This window comes from Myotis nattereri, assembly GCF_964212035.1.
Source record: "Myotis nattereri genome assembly, chromosome: 1".
Lineage (NCBI taxonomy): Eukaryota > Metazoa > Chordata > Mammalia > Chiroptera > Vespertilionidae > Myotis > Myotis nattereri.
The window spans coordinates 91,972,316-91,990,501 of record NC_138075.1 but is presented as its reverse complement, the minus strand read 5'-3'; the positions used below and the strand labels follow the sequence as shown (position 1 = coordinate 91,990,501).

At 44.5% G+C, this 18,186-nt stretch overlaps 1 protein-coding gene across 1 annotated transcript in view; it reads right to left on the bottom strand.

The window, feature by feature from the left end:
- TTC6 (tetratricopeptide repeat domain 6) overlaps positions 1–17,899 on the bottom strand; it is a gene marked incomplete at both ends in the record, with an annotated part of 261,680 nt that extends 243,781 nt beyond the window's left edge. The window contains one exon of the mRNA XM_081098882.1: positions 16,919–17,899. Coding sequence (XP_080955008.1) covers positions 16,919–17,899 — 981 coding nt within the window. The remainder of the gene's footprint in view (positions 1–16,918) is intronic.
- Positions 17,900–18,186: the final 287 nt, after the last annotated feature.

The following is an 18,186-nucleotide window of genomic DNA, read 5'->3' as shown; positions in this document are numbered from 1 at the left end:
CACACCCTCACACTAGATGGCCACCCCCATGTGATCAAAGATGGCCACCCTGATATGGTTACAAGATGGCCACCACAAGATAGCCTGCAGGGGAGGGCAGCTGTGGGTGATCAGGCCAGCAGGAGGGGGCAGTTAGGGGCAACTAGGCCAGCAGGGGAGGGCAGTTGGGGGTGACCAGGCCTGTAGGTGAGGGCAGTTAGGGGCAACCAGGCTGGCAGGGGAGGGTAGTTGGGGACGACCAGGCCAGCAGGGGGGTAGTGAAGGGTGACCAGGCTGGCAGAGGGGGCAATTAGGAGCAAGCAGGCCATTACGCAGAGGCAGTGAGAGGCGATCAGGCTGGTGGGGGGCGGAAATTAGGGGCAGGCAGGCAGGCAGGTGAGCGATTAGAGGCCAGTGGTCCAGGATTATGAGGATGTCCGACTGCCAGTTTAGGGGGCCTAAACCGGCAGTCGGACATCTCCCAAGGGGTCCTAGATTGGAGAGGGTGCAGGCTGGGCTGAGGGGGACCACCCCCCCCCCTCGGTGCATGAATTTCATGCACTGGGCCTCTAGTGAAAATATTTTAAAAACTCCAAATGATTAAAACAAATATCCTTATTTAATATTAAGAATTTTTAAATCATAATTTAGACCACTTTTATACTTATATTTTTATTACTATAGCTCACCCACCCAACCACAGCCATTTCAACAAATTCCACATTGTTCCCTTATCACCTAAAAAAACCTTGTGAAACCGCTTTTATTCAAAACTAGAGTCCGAGTGCATGGATTTGTGTACCAGTGGAGTCCCTCGGCCTGGCCTGTGCCCTCTCGCAATCCAGGACCCCTCAGGGGATGTCAGAGAAGCAGTTTTGGCCCGATCCCCACAGGCCAGGCTGAGGGGCCCCACCAGTGCACAAACCCATGCACCGGGCCTCTAGTAAGCATATAAGATCTTTGGTTAATCTCTTCCTGCCCTCCCCTCTCCCTCCTTCCCTCTTAGATTCATCAGTCTGTTCCATGTTTCCATGCCTGTGTGTTGATCATCTGCTCCCTGGTGGTCAGTGTGTGTTGAATGGTCAAATGGTCTCTGGGGCTTTTATATAGAGAGATTATGCAAAGTTTCATGGTCTGGAATTGTTGGTGCCAGGGAAATGGAGATTGAAATAGCAAGAATGAAATCTAGGCTGCGCTAAAAATTAATATAATGGAAGGCAGAGATGGGACTAAGCAATTTCAGACTGGCCAAGTCTTATATGGCTTGTGCCTTGGCTTCTGACTCTACTGCTAGAGGTCACTCTCCTACATAAAACAATTCAGTTAACTGAAGCATCAATAATGGATACATATGAGAAATGGAATAACAGAAAGAACAGAATTCACTATCTGGTGTTCATTTGCCATTTGACACTCTCCCTTCTTGTATTCTATTTTACTTGAACCCTTCAAAATATACTCTCTCTCAAGGGTCCTTGCTCTGAAAGTGTAACTTTCCCCAACTGTACAGGATCTCTGAGGCCCTTCTTCATGTCAAGTACCTTGACTATGTCATAGAGTTCCTTCTCACAGGGGCTGGCACCGAGGCCTTTGTTCTCTTTCTTAAGTCTTTCCATTCACTTCCCCAATTCCTTTTTGTATTAGACCCACAGAAAACCTTATTAGAAATATCCATGTTGAAATGGCCCAATCAGTCACACTGATCTTATTCAGTAACTGGTAGGGAGGTATGGGACTTAATTGAAAACATTTGTCCTACTCTGCTGACAAACATTAGGTCAAAGGAAACTCTGGGGAGTCTTGTCCTTACATGTTTTTGTTTCTGTAATGGGCTTTATGATCACATTCTTTAAATCACAGCCAAGAGTGTATTCTAGACCTGAATTTATTTTAAAGACAATGTGGCAGCAATATTCTGTGTACTAACAAGAGGTTTGGAGCTGCAGCCAAGAATAGGAATATATCTTCCCTCTTACTGTCATTCTCATTGCCATTCTAAAAAATTACTGCCTCTTTTGTTCTCTTCCTCTCCACCACCACACCCCCCACTTTCTGTGTGGGACTCAGACTCTCTTGTCATTATTTTTGTTTTGGATGTCCTTGCCAGAGCAAAATCTATATATGGAGCAAAATATCTTAAACTATGACCCTATCTAGCTTTGCTCCCTGCCTGCCAGGGACACATCACAGTCAACAAATGGACAGCCCTGGCATGGTTCCAGTCCAGTCTCTGGAGTGTGATTGCCTAGGATGGAATCCCAGCTCCACCATGCATTAGTTGCTAGGAAGCCTCCTGTGTAACATGAGGCTCTTACCAGTATCCACCTAATGGAGTTATTTTTGGGACAAAAATACGCACACACTGTGTCCCATAGTGCTTGGCACATGAGAATCATTTACAATTGGGAAGACCTAAAAAGTAAATTTTTAAAAAAAATTTAAGAGAGGATTGCAAGGTGGTTGCAGAATAATAGGTGGAAGCTACACTCACCTGCAGCATCAAATCTGATTTACAGCTAAATTACAAAGCAACCAACCTGAATAACCCACTGAAGACTAGCTGAATGGAAATATGATAACCAAAGATTTACAGAAGAAGCCACTTAGAGACTGGTAAGAAGGGAAGAGACATAGAAAGTGCTGGCCCTGCACCTGATGGGTGAGAAGCTGGAGGGATATGTCCAGGAGCATGGGGTCTCAGCTTTATGCAGCGATCCCCAATCCAGAGCAACAGAGATGGGAAGAAGAACTCGAATAGCATCTAATGGTGAAAAGCAGCAGGGGTTCAGTCCACCTGGAGAGAAGAGTCTTCTAGAGAGACAGACACCACCTTCCCAGGGTCAAGCACTCCTACGGTCATAGCACCAGCCTGGGGAGTGCACTGTGCGGTCCTCCGACTACTGGCTGTGCTCAGTCCTGCAGTGGGGTCTGCTGGCTGCACCCAGCATGGACCTTTGAAGAGTTCTTTTTCTGGAGAAGCTCTTTGCAGAGGCTCAGACAATGACGGAACTGTACAGCTTTGGAAAGGGGACCATTCTTTCCCACCTCGAGTGCACAGCCAGTGCTTCCTTCCCGTTGAATCACTTGGCCTGCCCTTCTGCTCCCTGCTGCCCTGCCCTGCTGAGCTCTGTTCCACAGAGGCATCAGAGTGCCACCCAGGGCTGGGATTTGCACAGGGCTGGGATTTTCAAACACATTTCCCGGAAGGCTTTTGTCCAGGAATCAGACAGGCAGGAGCTGGGTTGTGTGGCTACATTACAGTTTGGGGGGGGGGGGGGGTGGTGGCACTCCTATCCCCCCTGCTAGCTCAGTCCATGTTATTCCATCAACAGGAGATTCATTTAACCTGCCTTCCTGGCAGCCAGGGTCCTGACCGTGCTGAGCTCAGTCCAGGAGGGGAATCTATGAGCTACTTGGAGCTGGGACCTGCTTTTGCCCAGGAAGGGGAAGATGTACCCACCTCTTCTCCCAGGCTTCCTGGCACTGCCTGCAATGGGAGACTGTTTGGATCTGCCATCCCAAGTCCAGTTGGCTGTGAGCTCAACTCTGCAGGGGTGAAGGGAGTGCTGCTAGGAGTTGGGACATTCAGAGTGTGTATCACTATTGTCTGAGACCTGGATGAAGTGCTTGGCCCCTTTCTGCAGGCTCAATCTAGTAAGGCTATCATTTAAAATTAAAGGTGAAATAAGGAGCTTCCCAGGAAAAAAAAAAGCTAAAGGAGTTTATTACCACCAAATCAGTATTGCAAGAAATGTTAAAGGATGTGCTTTAAGAAGAAGAAACAGAGAGGGAAATATAGGTATAAAAAATAAAATGGCAATAAATAAGTACTTATTACTTATCAATAATAACCTTAAATGCAAATGGATTAAATGTTCCAATTAAAAGACATAGGGTATCTGAATGGACTTAAAAAAAACATGACCCATATATATGCTATCTACGAGAAACCTACCTCAGAATAAAAAAATACACACATACTGAAAGTATGAAAGAAATGTTCCATGGAAAAAATATTCCATACAAATGGAAATGAATAAAAGCTGGAGTAGCAATGCTTATATCAGATAAAATAAACTTCACAACAAAGGCCATAAAGAAGTTCACTACATAATACTAATAGGATTGATCCAACAGGATGATATAACCCTTGTAAATAAATATGCATCCAACATAGGAGCGCCTAATAGGTAAATAAAATATTAGTGGACATTAAGAGCAAGATCAACAGCAATACAGTCATAGTAAGGAATTTTAACACCCCACTGACGTCAATGGATAGATCTTCCAACAAAAAATCAACAAGGCAATAGCAAATTTAAACTGATACCACAGAAATACAAAGGATTGGAGATGGTGGCTGGCAGGACGGAGGTGAGGGATAGGAAGTGAGTGAGGGGATGAAAGGAGAGTGAGTGGATGTGTGTGTTGTGTGTGTGAGTGAGTGAGGGACAGTTAAATCCGGCAGCAGAGGCTGGCAGACCAGGCTCTCTGGCACAGGGAGAGACTACCACCGCTGGGGCACTCCCCAGACTGCAGGGCCCGGGCACAGAGCCCACGCCATCTTGAAGGGGAGAGCGGCCTCTTCTAAGAACTCATCAGCACCACCACCCAGACAAGCCTGGGACACACCCGCGACCTGGCAGCCACTCCAGCCAAAATCCTGCAGCCACACCCACAGATTCGCAGACCCTGGGATCTCCACCGACAAAGGAGAACCGCGCCTGCCGCAGCAATAAGTGCAGCCTCCCCCTCCCCAGCGGCAGACCTCCGACATTGCATTGGCGCATCTCCGGCGCGCAGGTCTCTGAGGCACACCACTCCATACACTTCTCTTAAAATATATTTCTTTATTGATTTCAGAGAGGAAGGGAGAGGGAGAGAGAGAGATAGAAAAATCAATGATGAGAGAGAATCAGTGATCGGCTGCCTCCTGCACACCCCCTACTGGGGATTGAGCCCACAACCCAGGCATATGCCCTGACCCGAATCAAACCTGAGACCCTTCAGTCCGCAGGCCGATGCTCTATCCACTGAGCCAAGCTGGCCGGGGCCATTGACTTCTCTTAGAAGTCACTGTGAGCCTTGGCTGGGTGTGATTTTGTACAGACACAGACGCACTGCCCACCAGTAGAAATTCTGAATTCCCTCTGCCTGAATAACTGCCCACACACACCCAGCTGCACAATTTCAGCGCCAGGGCCCCTCAGCACCAGGGTACCTCAGGGTGCGTCAGAGCTCAGCGCCAGCGAACTGCACCGCCACAGTTGCTCACTCCTCCTGAGCCCATCTACCCACAGGGCACTTTGGGGAAGCCGCAGTGAGCCTCTGCTGGGTCCGATCTTGGACTAATAGGGACACACTCCCCTGGGCAGTAGAAATTCTGAATTCACCCCTCCTGGATACCTGCCCAAAGAGCTTCAATTAAACATACCAGGGCCCTTCAGAGTGCTTCAGTGCGCCTGCGCTAGCAAACTCACTGTGGGTGCTCCTGTGTGCTGCCACTGGGAACGCGAGCCTATTCACCACAGATGCATCAGCAGAAACTGAGTTTCCCCACTCCACAGCTGCAGAACTATGGACACTACAGTTGCGTGCTTTTCCAGCGTGCAGATCTTCCAAGACCACCGCTCCACAGGCAGCCCTGAGGCCCTGCTGTGAGCCCCGCTGGACACGCACTTAAACAAACAGGGGTGCACTGCTGGGCTGTAGAAACGCTGAATTCCCTCTTCTGGGATACCTGCCCACAGACACTGCAATCCAGTGGCTTCAGTGCCAGGGCCCATCAGAGTGTGTCAGTACACCCTGCTAGCAAACACACTACAGGTGTCCCTGTGAACTGCTGCTGGGATCGCGTGTATCCAACCACGGAGGCAGCAGCAAAAGCTGAGCCTGCACATCCCACAACTACAGAACTCTAGACACCACAATCACGTGTTGCCAGAATGCAGGCTTCCTGAGCCCCACCACCGCAATAGATAGTTCCTGGGTGCCACTGTGAGTCTCTGCAGGGCACCCGTGATTTCAACCAAGGGCATAACACAGCAAAAATTTGGAACACCCCCTCCACGGCTGCTGACTTCAAGACACATCAGTTGTGCCTTTCCAGCTCGCAGGCCTACATCAAGAGAACCCAAATAGCCCCAAGTAGGGAGCTACATGAGACTACTAAACCCAGGAGATCTGAGAGGTCACACCAGTAGCACCATACCCTAAAGAAACTGGGTAGCAAAGCAATCAGAGCTACAATTAAAACATTACAGCAAAACATAGGAAGACAAAAAAGCAATCCACAAAGGAAAGAAAAAGAGGATTCACCAGAAAGGGAGTTAAATGAAATTGAGGTTACTAACTTATCAGAGAAAGAATTCAGAGTAATGGTTATAAGGATGCTCAAACGGCTGGATGACAAATGCACACAACTCAATGAGAATTATAAGGAGCTGAATGAGAATGTCACCAACATGAAAAGGAACCAAGAGGAAATGAAGAACAACATAGCTGCAATAAAGAACACAATGGAAGGCTTGAACAGCAGACTAGAAGAGGCTGAGGACTGCATCAGCGAATTAGAAGACAAGGTAAGAAAAAACACACAAAGAGCAACTGGAAAAAAAACTTAAAAAGCAAGAGGAGAGCCTAAGGGAGCTCTGGGACAATGAAAAATGAAACATCATTTGCTTAATAGGGGTACCAGAAGGAGAGGAGGAGAAGCAAGGAATAGAACACCTGTTTGAAGAAATAATGACAGAAAACTTCCCTGATACTGGCAAGAAAAAAACTACACAAGTCCAAGAAGCACACAGAGTGCCAAACAAGATGAACCTCAAAAGACCAAGACACATCATAATTAAATTGGCAAACACCAACGACAAAGTAAGAATCTTAAAGACTGCCAGAGAGAGACAGAAAGTTACCTACAAGGGATCTCCTGACTTCTCAACAGAAACACACCAGGAAAGAAAGGAATGGAATGAAATATACAAAGTGATACAAAGCAAGGGAATGAATCCAAGAATACTATACCCAGCAAGGCTATCTTTCAAAATTGAAGGTGGAATCAGGAGCTTCACGGACAAAAAGGCTAAGAGAGTTTATCACCACCAAACCAGCATTGCCAAGAAATGCTAAAGGGACTGCTGTAAAAAGAAGAAACAGAAAGGCAAGAAGAAATACAAACATTAAGAATAAAAATGACCACAAACAAGTACTTTTCAATAATAACATTAAATGTAAATGGATTAAATGCTCCAATAAAAGACATAGGGTAGCTGAACGGATAAGAAAACATGACCCGCCCTAACCGGTTTGGCTCAGTGGATAGAGTGTCGGCCTGTGGACTCAAGGGTCTCAGGTTCGATTCTGGTCAAGGGCATGTACCTTGATTGCGGGCACATCCCCAGTTGGGGGTGTGCAGGAGGCGGCTGATTGATGTTTCTCTCTCATCGATGTTTCTAGCTCTCTATCCCTCTCCCTTCCTCTCTGTAAAAAATCAATAAAATATATTTTTTTTAAAAAAAAAAAACATGACCCATATATCTGCTGTCTGCAAGAGACCCACCTCAGAACAAAGGATTCACACAGACTGAGTGTGAAGGGATGGGAAAAAATTTTTCAGGCAAATGGAAATGAGAAAAAAGCTGGGGTTGTGATACTTATATCTGACAAAATAGACCTCAAAGTAAAGGCCATAACAAGAGATAAGGAAGGCCACTACATAATACTAAAGGAAGCAATTCAACAAGAAGATATAACTCTGGTAAATATATATGCACCCAATACAGGAGCACTCAAATACATAAAACAACTTCTGGAAGATATCAAGGGAGAGATCGATAGCAATACAGTCATAGTAGGGGACTTCAATACCCCACTGACAGCACTGGATAAATCCTCTAAACAAAAAATCAGCAAAGAAACAGCAATCCTAAATGACTCACTAGATCAGATGGACTTAATTGACATCTTCAGAATATTTCACCCCAAAGCTACAGAACATACATTCATCTCCAGTGCACATGGGACATTTTCAAAGATAGACCATATATTAGGACACAGGCAAAGTCTCTTCAAATTCAAGAGAATAGAAATCATAACAAGCATCTTCTCAGATCACAATGGCATAAAATTAGAAATCAACTACAATAAAAACATTGAAAAAAAATCAAACTCTTGGAAGCTAAATAGCATACTATTAAACAATGAGTGGGTTACCAGAGAGATCAAAGAAGAAATAAAAAGCATCCTGGAAACAAATGACAATGAAAACACAACAATCCAAAAATCTATGGGACACAATGAAAGCAGTCCTGAAAGGGAAGTTCATAGCTCTACAGGCCTACCTCAAAAAAAGAGAAAAACTGGCTATAAATGATCTAACCCTACAACTCAAAGAGTTAGAAACAGAGCAACAAGAAAAGCCCACAGTATCCAGAAGGAAGAAAATAATAAAGATCAGAGCAGAAATAAATAACATAGAGACCAAAAAAACAATACAAAAGATCAATGAAACCAAGAGCTGGTTCTTTGAAAGGATTAACAAGATTGATGAACCTCTTGCCAGGCTCACCAAGAAACAAAGAGAGAGGACCCAAATAAACAAAATCAGAAATGAAAGAGGTGAAGTAACAACTGATTCTACTGATATACAAAGGATTGTCAAAAAATACTACGAACAGCTCTACTCCAACAAACTGGACAACCTCGACGAAATGGACACATTCCTAGAAAAATACAAGCTTCCAAAACTCAATCAGGAAGAATCAAAAAACCTGAATAGGCCAATAACTACTGATGAAATTGAAACAGTAATCAAAAAGCTTCCAGCAAACAAAAGCCCTGGACCAGATGGGTTCACAGGGGAGTTTTACCAAACATTCAAAGAAGAACTAAAGCCAATCCTTCTCAGACTATTCCAAAAAATTCCAGAGTAAGGCACACTTCCAAGTTCTTTCTATGAAGCCAGCATTACCCTAATCCCAAAACCAGATAAGGACACCACAAAGAAAGAGTATTACAAGCCAATATCCCTGATGAACATAGATGCTAAAATCCTCAACAAAATTCTAGCAAAACAGATCCAGCATTACATTAGAAAGATCATGCACCATGACCAAGTGGGATTTATTCCAGAAATGAAAGGCTGGTACAATATCCGCAAATCAATAAATTGATACATCACATAAACAAGTTGAGAGACAAAAATCACATAATCATATCGATTGATGGAGAAAAGGCATTTGATAAAGTCCAACACCCTTTTCTGTTGAAAACACTCAGCAAAATGGGAATAGAAGGATCATACCTCAACATAATAAAAGCCTTATATGACAAACCTACAGCCAACATCATATTCAATGGGCAAAAACTAAAACCATTTCCCCTAAGAACAGGAACAAGACAGGGATGCCCATTTTCACCATTCCTGTTCGACATAGTACTGGAAGTGCTAGCCAAAGTGATCAGACAAGAAGAAGAAATAAAAGGCATCCAAATCAGAAAAGAAGAAGTAAAATTGTCATTATTCGCAGATGACATGATACTGTACGTAGAAAACACAAAAGACTCCATCAAAAAATTATTAGACCTAGTAAATGAATTTGGCAATGTAGCAGGATACAAAATTAACGCCAAGAAATCTATGGCATTTTTATATGCCAATAGTGAACTTACAGAAAGGGAAATTAAGAAAACAATCCCATTTACCATTGCACACAAAAAATTAAGATACCCAGGAACAAACTTAACCAAGGAGGTAAAAGACCTCTACCCAGAAAACTACAGGATATTGAAAAAAGAGATAGAGGAAGACATAAACTGATGGAAGAACATACCGTGTTCATGGATTGGTAGAATCAACATCATCAAAATGTCCATACTACCCAAAGCAATCTATAGATTCAATGCAATCCCCATTAAAATACCAACAGCATATTTCACAGATCTAGAAAGAACTCTCCAAAAATTCATCTGGAACAACAGCAACAACAAAAAAAACCCGAATAGCTGCTGCGATCCTGCGAAAGAAGAACAAAGTAGGAGGGATCTCAGTACCAGATATCAAGCTGTATTACAAAGCCACTGTTCTCAAAACTGCCTGATACTGGCACAAGAACAGACATATAGACCAATGGAATAGAATAGAGAACCCAGAAATCAACCCAAACCAATATGCTCAATTAATATTTGACAAAGGAGGCAAGAACATACAATGGAGTCAAGACAGTCTCTTCAGTAAATGGTGCTGGGAAATTTGGTCAGACACATGCAAGAAAATGAAACTAGACCACCAACTTACACCATACACAAAAATAAACTCAAAATAGATAAAGGACTTAAACGTAAGATGGGCAACCATAAGATTATTAGAGGAATCCACAGGTAGCAAAATCTCAGATATATGCGGAAGGAATTTCTTCACTGACACAGCTCCTAGGGCAGTGATGGCGAACCTATGACACGCGTGTCAGAGGTGACACACGAACTCATTTTTTTGGTTGATTTTTTTTTTGTTAAATGGCATTTAAATATATGAAATAAATATCAAAAATATAAATCTTTGTTTTACTATGGTTGCAAATATCAAAAAATTTCAATATGTGACACGGCACCAGAGTTAAGTTAGGGTTTTTCAAAATGCTGACACGCCGAGCTCAAAACGTTCACCATCACTGTCCTAGGGCAATGGAAACTAAAGGGAAAATAAACAAATGGGACTATATCAAAATAAAAAGTTTCTGCACAGCAAAAGAAACCATCAACAAAACAACAAGAAAACCCACTGCATGGGAGAACATGTTTGCCAATGATATCTCCAATAAAGGTTTAATCTCCAACATTTATAGGGAACTCATACAACTTAACAAAAGGAAGATAAACAACCCAATAAAAAAAATGGACAATGGACCTAAATAGACACTTTTTGAAAGAGGACATACATAAGGCTGAGAGACATATGAAAACATGCTCAAAGTCACTAATCATCTGAGAGATGCAAATCAAAACGACAATGAGGTACCATCTCACACCTGTCAGAATGGCTATCATCAACAAATCAACAAATGACAAACGCTGGCGAGGATGTGGACAAAAAGGAACCCTCGTTCACTGCCGGTGAGAATGCAAACTGGTGCAGCCACTGTAGAGAACAGTATGGAGTTTCCTCAAAAAACTAAAAATGGAACTTCCATTTGGCCCAGTGATCCCACTTCTAGGACTATATCCCAAGAAACCAGAAACACCAATCAGAAAGGATATATGCATCCCTATGCTCATAGCAGCACAATTCACCATAGCTAAGATTTGGGATCAGCCTAAGTGCCCATCAGCAGATGAATGGATTAAAAAACTTTGGCACATCTACACAATGGAATACTATGCAACTGTAAAAAGGAAGGAACTCCTACCATTTGCAACAGCATGGATGGAGCTGGAGAGCATTATGCTAAGTGAAATAAGTCAGTCAGAGAATGATAAATATCACATGCTCTCACTCATTTGTGGATTATAATGAACAACATAAACCGATGAACAAAAACAGATGTAGAGACAGAGAAGCATCAATCAGATGCTCAAAACTCAGAGGGAAGGCAGGGGAGGGTGGGGTTGAGGGGAAAAGATCAACCAAAGGACTTGTATACAGGAATATGAGCATAAGTGATGGATGTGGACAAGAGGGGGTGAGGGTGAGGGCAGGATTGGGGGTATGAGGGGACTTTGGGGGGATAAGGACACATTTATAATATCTTATTCAATAAAGGGAAAAAATAAAATAAAATTCAGAGCAAAAAAAAAAAGAAATACAAAGAATTGTAAGAAAATACTATGGACAACTATAGGCCAAGAAATTGGAAAACTTGGAGGAAATGGATAAATTCCTAGAAATATACAATCTTCCAAAACTGACTCAAGAAGAATCAGAAAATCTGAATAGACCAATTACAACGAATGAAATAGGAGCAGTAATAAAATTTTAAAAATTCCCAGAAAAGAAAAGTCCTGGACTGGATGGCTTCATAGGTGAATTTTACCATTCAAAGAATTAACACCTATCCTTCTCAAACTATTCCATAAAATTCAAGAGGAGGGCCCTAGCTGGTTTGGCTCAGTGAACAGAGCATCAGCCCGCAGACTCAAGGGTCCTGGGTTCAATTCCGGTCAAGGGCACATACCTCAGTTGCAGGCTCAAACCCCGGCCCTGGTCAGGGTATGTGCGGGAGTCAACCAATCAAGGTGTACCTCTCACACTGATGTTTCTCTCTGTCTCTCCCCTTCCCTTCCACTCTCTTTAAAAATCAATGGAAAAATATCCTCAGGTGAGGATTAACAAAAAATAAAATAAATAGGAGAAACTAAGATGGCGGCATAGATAAACACCGGGAAATAGTCGCCCCACACAACAATTGAAAATTAGCCCAAAGGACGGAGCAAACATCGTCCAAAACAACAGGAAGGCTGGCTGAGTGTAATTTCTACAACTAGAAGAAAAGAAAAGCACGCTGAGAGCCAGAGGAGCTGCGGAGGCTGAGTGCAGAGGTACGGAGGCAGCAGTGGCGGCGGCGGCGGCGGCGGCGGCGCGGCGGCGGCGGCGGCGCGGCGGCGGCGGCGGCTCGCGCGTGCGCGGAAAGGGGGTGGCACCTGAGGACGCGGCTGTCTTGTTGAATCACAAGCTCCCGACTGCTCTGATCTCCGGTTCTGGGAAGTCTCTGGGGACCCAGGACTCATACGGGCAGAGGCTGCTCTCTCAGGCGGCAGCGGGCGAACTTGGGGGCAGATTTCCCTCGGAGGTGCTTGCAGCCATTGCCGGGACACTGAGACGCGCGACTCCGGGCGCGGAGAATCAGCCATAGCTTCTTTCTACGCCCTTTGACTCCCTGAGACCACGCCCCACCCGGGCTGCGGCAGAGGCTTTTGCATGTGAATGCCCCAGAACTTTGCAACCTGATAATTACCTAACTGCAGCCGGGCCAGCCAGACCCGGAACTTCCAAGAGAAGGCCCAAGGCCCTGCAGCGGCTTGCATTGCTTCACAGCTGAGCCTCTTCGTAGTTCCTGCTGTGTGGCCTCAGGCAGGGGCTGAATTAGCACCTCCTTAGATCCAGGAGCCACTGTACGCAGTGGTCAGAGGGGGTCCATTCTCCCACTTCAGACACAGCTGCTTCCCACAGCCAATTGGCCTGGAGGTCAATTCCTCCCAGTGATCCTACAACAACCAAGGCACCAAGAGTGCACCAAGAGTGTCCACCCCAGGTAACTGGGGAGGCTGAGCCACTGGGCCCTACAGGACACCTGGCGCGCAGGCCACTCTATCAACACAGGGAAGCAGCCAAAATGCGGAGACAAAGAAACAGGTCACAATTGGCAGAAACGGAGGAGGCCAGACGACTGGATATAGAGTTCAAGGCCACGTTTATAAGGTTTGTCAAGAATTTTATGGAAACCGCCGATAAATTTAATGAATCCCTCAAGGAGTATGGTGAGACCATGGAGGTCATGAAAAAGGACCAATTAGAAATTATGCATACACTGACTGAAATAAAGAATACTTTACAGAGCTCCAACAGCAGACAAGAGGATCCCAAGAATCAAGTCAAAGATTTGAAATGCAAAGAAACAAAAAATACCCAACCGAAAAAGAAAAAAGAAAAGAGATTCAAAAAAAATGAAGATAGTGTAAGGAACCTCTGGGACAACTTCAAGCGTACCAACATCAGAATTATAGGGGTACCAGAAGGAGAGAGAGGGCACGATATTGAAAACCTTTTTGAAGAAATAATGACAGAAAACTTCCCCCACCTGGTGAAAGAAATGGACTTACAAGTCCAGGAAGCGCAGAGAACCCCAAACAAAAGGAATCCAAAGAGGACCACACCAAGACACATCATAATTAAAATGCCAAGAGCAAAAGATAAAGAGAGAATCTTAAAAGCAGCAAGAGAAAGACAGTCAGTTACCTACAAGGGAGTACCCATCCGACTGTCAGCTGATTTCTCAACAGAAACCATGCAGGCCAGAAGAGAGTGGCAAGAAATATTCAAAGAGATGAATAGCAAGAACCTGCAACCAAGATTACTTTATCCAGCAAAGCTATCATTCAGAATGGAAGGTCAGATAAAGAGCTTCACGGATAAGAAAAAGCTAAAGGAGTTCATCACCACCAAACCAGCATTATATGAAATGCTGAAAGGTATTCTTTAAGAAGAGGAAGAAGAAAAAGGAACTCTTACCATTTGCCACAGCATGGATGGAACTGGAGAGCGGATAAATACCACAAGATCTCACTTATTTGTGGAATATAATGAACAACATAAACTGATGAACAAGGACTGATCCAGAGACGGAGAGGCATTGATTGGACTGTCGGGCCTTGGAGGGAAGGTAGGGGAGGGTGGGGGCAAGGGGGAAAGATCAACCAAAGGACTTATATGCAAGCATATAGGCCTAACCAATGGACACGGACAACGGGGGGGTAAGGGGGTGAGCGGGGAGAGGGGGGGGTAGAGGGTACACATATGTAATATCTTAATCAATAAAAAATATTAAAAAAAATAAAATAAAATAAAATAAAATAAATAAAAAAGACATGCAAGAGGAGAGAAGATTTCCAAGCTCTTTTTATGCAGCCAACATTATCATAATTCCAAAACCAAATAAAGACACCTCAAAGAAAGAAAATTATAGGTCAATATCCCTAATGAACATAGATATTAAAATCCTCAGCAAAATGTTAGCAAACCAGATCCAGCAATATATTTAAAAGATCATACACCATTATCAAGTGGGATTTGTTATGGATATGCAAGGTTGGTACAATATTCGTAAATTAATAAACATGATACATCACAGAAATAAAATGAAGGATAAAAGCTGCATAATCAGATCAATAGAGTCAGAAGAAGCATTTGATAAAATTCAGCACCCACTTATGATAAAAAGCCTCAGCAAAGTGGGAATAGAAGGATCACACCTCAACATAACAAAGGTCATATATGCTGAACCCGAGGCCAACATCATACTCAATAGGCAGAAACTACAAGGGTTTCCCTCAAAATCAAAAACAAGACAGGGATATCTGCTTTCCCATGCTTATTCAACATAGTTTGGAAGTCTTAGCCATAGCAACCAGACAAGAAGAAAAAATAACAGACATCCTAATTGGAAAGGAGGAAGTAAAACTATTATTAGATGTCATGATATTGAATATACAAAACTCTAAAGACAGCACCAAAAACTACTACATCTAATAAATGAATTCAGTAAAGCAGCAGGATAAAAAATTAATATTCAGAAATTAATTAATGGTGGCATTTTTATACATTAATAATGAACTATCAGAAAGAGAAATTTAGAAAACAATCCCACTTACTACTGCAACAACAAAAAATAAGGTACCTAGGAATAAATTTAACACAAAGATAAAAGACCTATACTCAGAAAATTCCAGGATACTGAAGAAAGTACAAGGAAGTTACAGATAAGTGGAAGCATATACAGTATTCATAGATAGGAAAAATTAACATCACTAAAATGCCCATGCTACCTAAAGCAATCCACAGATTCAACTCAATTCCTATCATGATACCAATGGCATATTTTACAAAACAAGAACAAATATTCCAAAAATTTATAAGGAACCTTAAGAGACCCAACTAGCCTCAGCAATCTTGAGAAAGAACAAAATTGAAGATATCATACTACCTGATATCAAATTATACTTCAAAGCCATAGTAATCAAAACAGTATGGTATTGGCACAAGAACAGGCATATAGTTCAATGGAACAGAATAGAGATCACAGAATTAAACCCACACCTTTATGGTCAATTCACATTTGACAACGTAATTAATTCCCTTTCAATGTGCATGAATTTGTGCACGGGAGCACTAGTCATCAATAAATAAAGTGCTGGTGAGGATGTGGAGAAACGGGAACCCTTGTGCACTGCTGATGGGAACGCAGCCACTGTGGAGAACAGAATGAAGTGTCCTCAAAAAATTAAAAATTGAATTGCCTGTTTATCCAGTGATCCCACTTTGGGGAACATATCTGAAGAAACCCAAAACACTAATTCAAAAGAATATATGCACCCCTAAGTTCACTGCAGTGCTATTTAAAATAGCCAAGATCTGGAAACAGCCCAAGAGCCCATCAGTAGGTAGTAGATAAAAAAAAAAGCAGTGGTACTGCAGGGTCCATGTGACTCAGTGGTTGAGCATCAACTTATAAAACCAAGAGGTTACAGGTTTGATTCCTAGAGAGAGAGAGAGAGAGAGAGAGAGAGAGACAACAGTGTGGTGATAGGGGAGTGGGGGTAGGTGGAGGTGAGCAAAGGGGAGAAAAATGGAGATGGAAAAAGGCTTTGCTTTGGGTGATGGGCACATGATACAGTGTACAAATGATGTTGTTATTGAGTTGTATACTTGAAACCTGTATGGTTTTGTGAACCAATGCCATCCCAATAAATTCAATTAAAGAAGCATTTTAAAAGAATGGTTTTCACTGAAAATGTTACAGAACTCTTATAAATTCAATTTCTTAATAGTAATATATTGATCTTCTTGGGATATAAATTCACTGCTAATAATACTAAGCTGTAACAAGAAAAGACTTGAGTTTTCCATATGAAACATCTGCTCTGTTATTTCAATACTCAATAATCGCAGAGACTTTGAAAGGAAACGTGACCGGTGATGTGTGACTCAGGCCTATACCTGTTGTTTGAACCCGTTTTTGAAATAATCTCTCGGTTTTTTCCCTTTGAAAACAGGATCCTCTCCTTGGATGGGAAACTTAAAAATCCAAATGCAAAATGCAAAACCTTGACTAACCCTGCAGTGCTTTATCTGGCTCGCCACACACCGTAGGCACTGTAACATTTTATGTACGTCTCCTATGGTTGCATTGACCTGGGGGGGCTACCACGCTCCTCCTTTTGCACCTACTTCCATCTTAATGTCGTAGCTCTGGCCGAGGACAATCTGTATGAGCTCTCTGATCGTCTGGTCCGAGGCCAGCTGGGCCTCCGACTGCAGCGAGGCGATGATCTCCTCGATGGACGTCGGGACCACTCGCACGGGCAGCGGCGCGAGCAGGACGGCCGCCAGCCGGTCGCTGGCCGGGAGCGTGTCCGCGCTGCTTTTGGAGGACGACCTGGACGCTGCCCGCGGGACGGCGAGCGCGCCCTCGCACAGGACCTGGGAGCGGATCCGCACCCTCCGCCGCCGGATGGCCGCCGCCGCCTCGCCGTCATCGTTGGAAGTCCTGGGAGTCGAGCGCCTCGTCATCTCTCTGGCGGCCAAGGCGCCTTCGGGCGGAGCCAACGCGAGCTTGGGTACCTGCGCCGGGGCCGGGACCCGGGCGGGGGTCGGGGCCGAGGTCGGGGCCGAGTCGGAGACGCGCTGGGCCTCTGCGGGCGGAGGGCTCCAGCGCTCCCCGGGCTTCCTCCTCGACGCAGGGGGCGGCCGCAGGACCACGGGTCTGGACGTGCCGGCTCCGGTGGCGATGACCGGCGGCTCCTTCGGGGGCCGGTGCCGGAGGAACGCGGAGCTCCGCAGGTAGAAGTCCCGGGGGCGAAACCGCCGGGGCCTCCAGGGCGCGGCCCCTCCGCCGGGGTCCCGGGGCCCTGCGCCGCGGAGCGCCCGCTGCAGGAGGGCGGCCGCGGGGATCGCGGGGCCCTGAGGCCTAGGGAACCCGGACGGCTCCCGGGGTCCAGCGCAGGGAACGCCCCCCTTCTCCCCAGACCAGGTCGGGCCGGGGGCCCTGCGGTCGCAGACCGGGGCTCTGTCCACTAACGTCTTGGAGGCCAACTCCTGCTTCAATCGGAGAAAATCCTTTTTGGTCTGCCGGCGAACCTTCTCATGCTCTTTAAAGATGTACGATTCTTCTCTATAGCTCAATCCAAAGTGCTTCGAAATCGTGGACATCTTGACTAATTTGTCCTGCAAAATAACAGTATGTTAACATATAACAAAAGTTCTGTTGACAAACATTCCAACTCAAAAAGCTTATCATCGCAGCCCGCTCCCTGTGCTCCCCGAGACACCAGTGGGCAGTAGCACTTTATATCATTTTAAAAGCAACTACTGACCTTTTCACAGGATTCATGAAAAACCTTTAAAGCCTTTGTTACGGTTTCTGAAACCCCTACTGGATTTATTGTAACCCTAGAGACCCAGTTCACTAAATTCTATTCTGCACTGGGGGGAGGGTC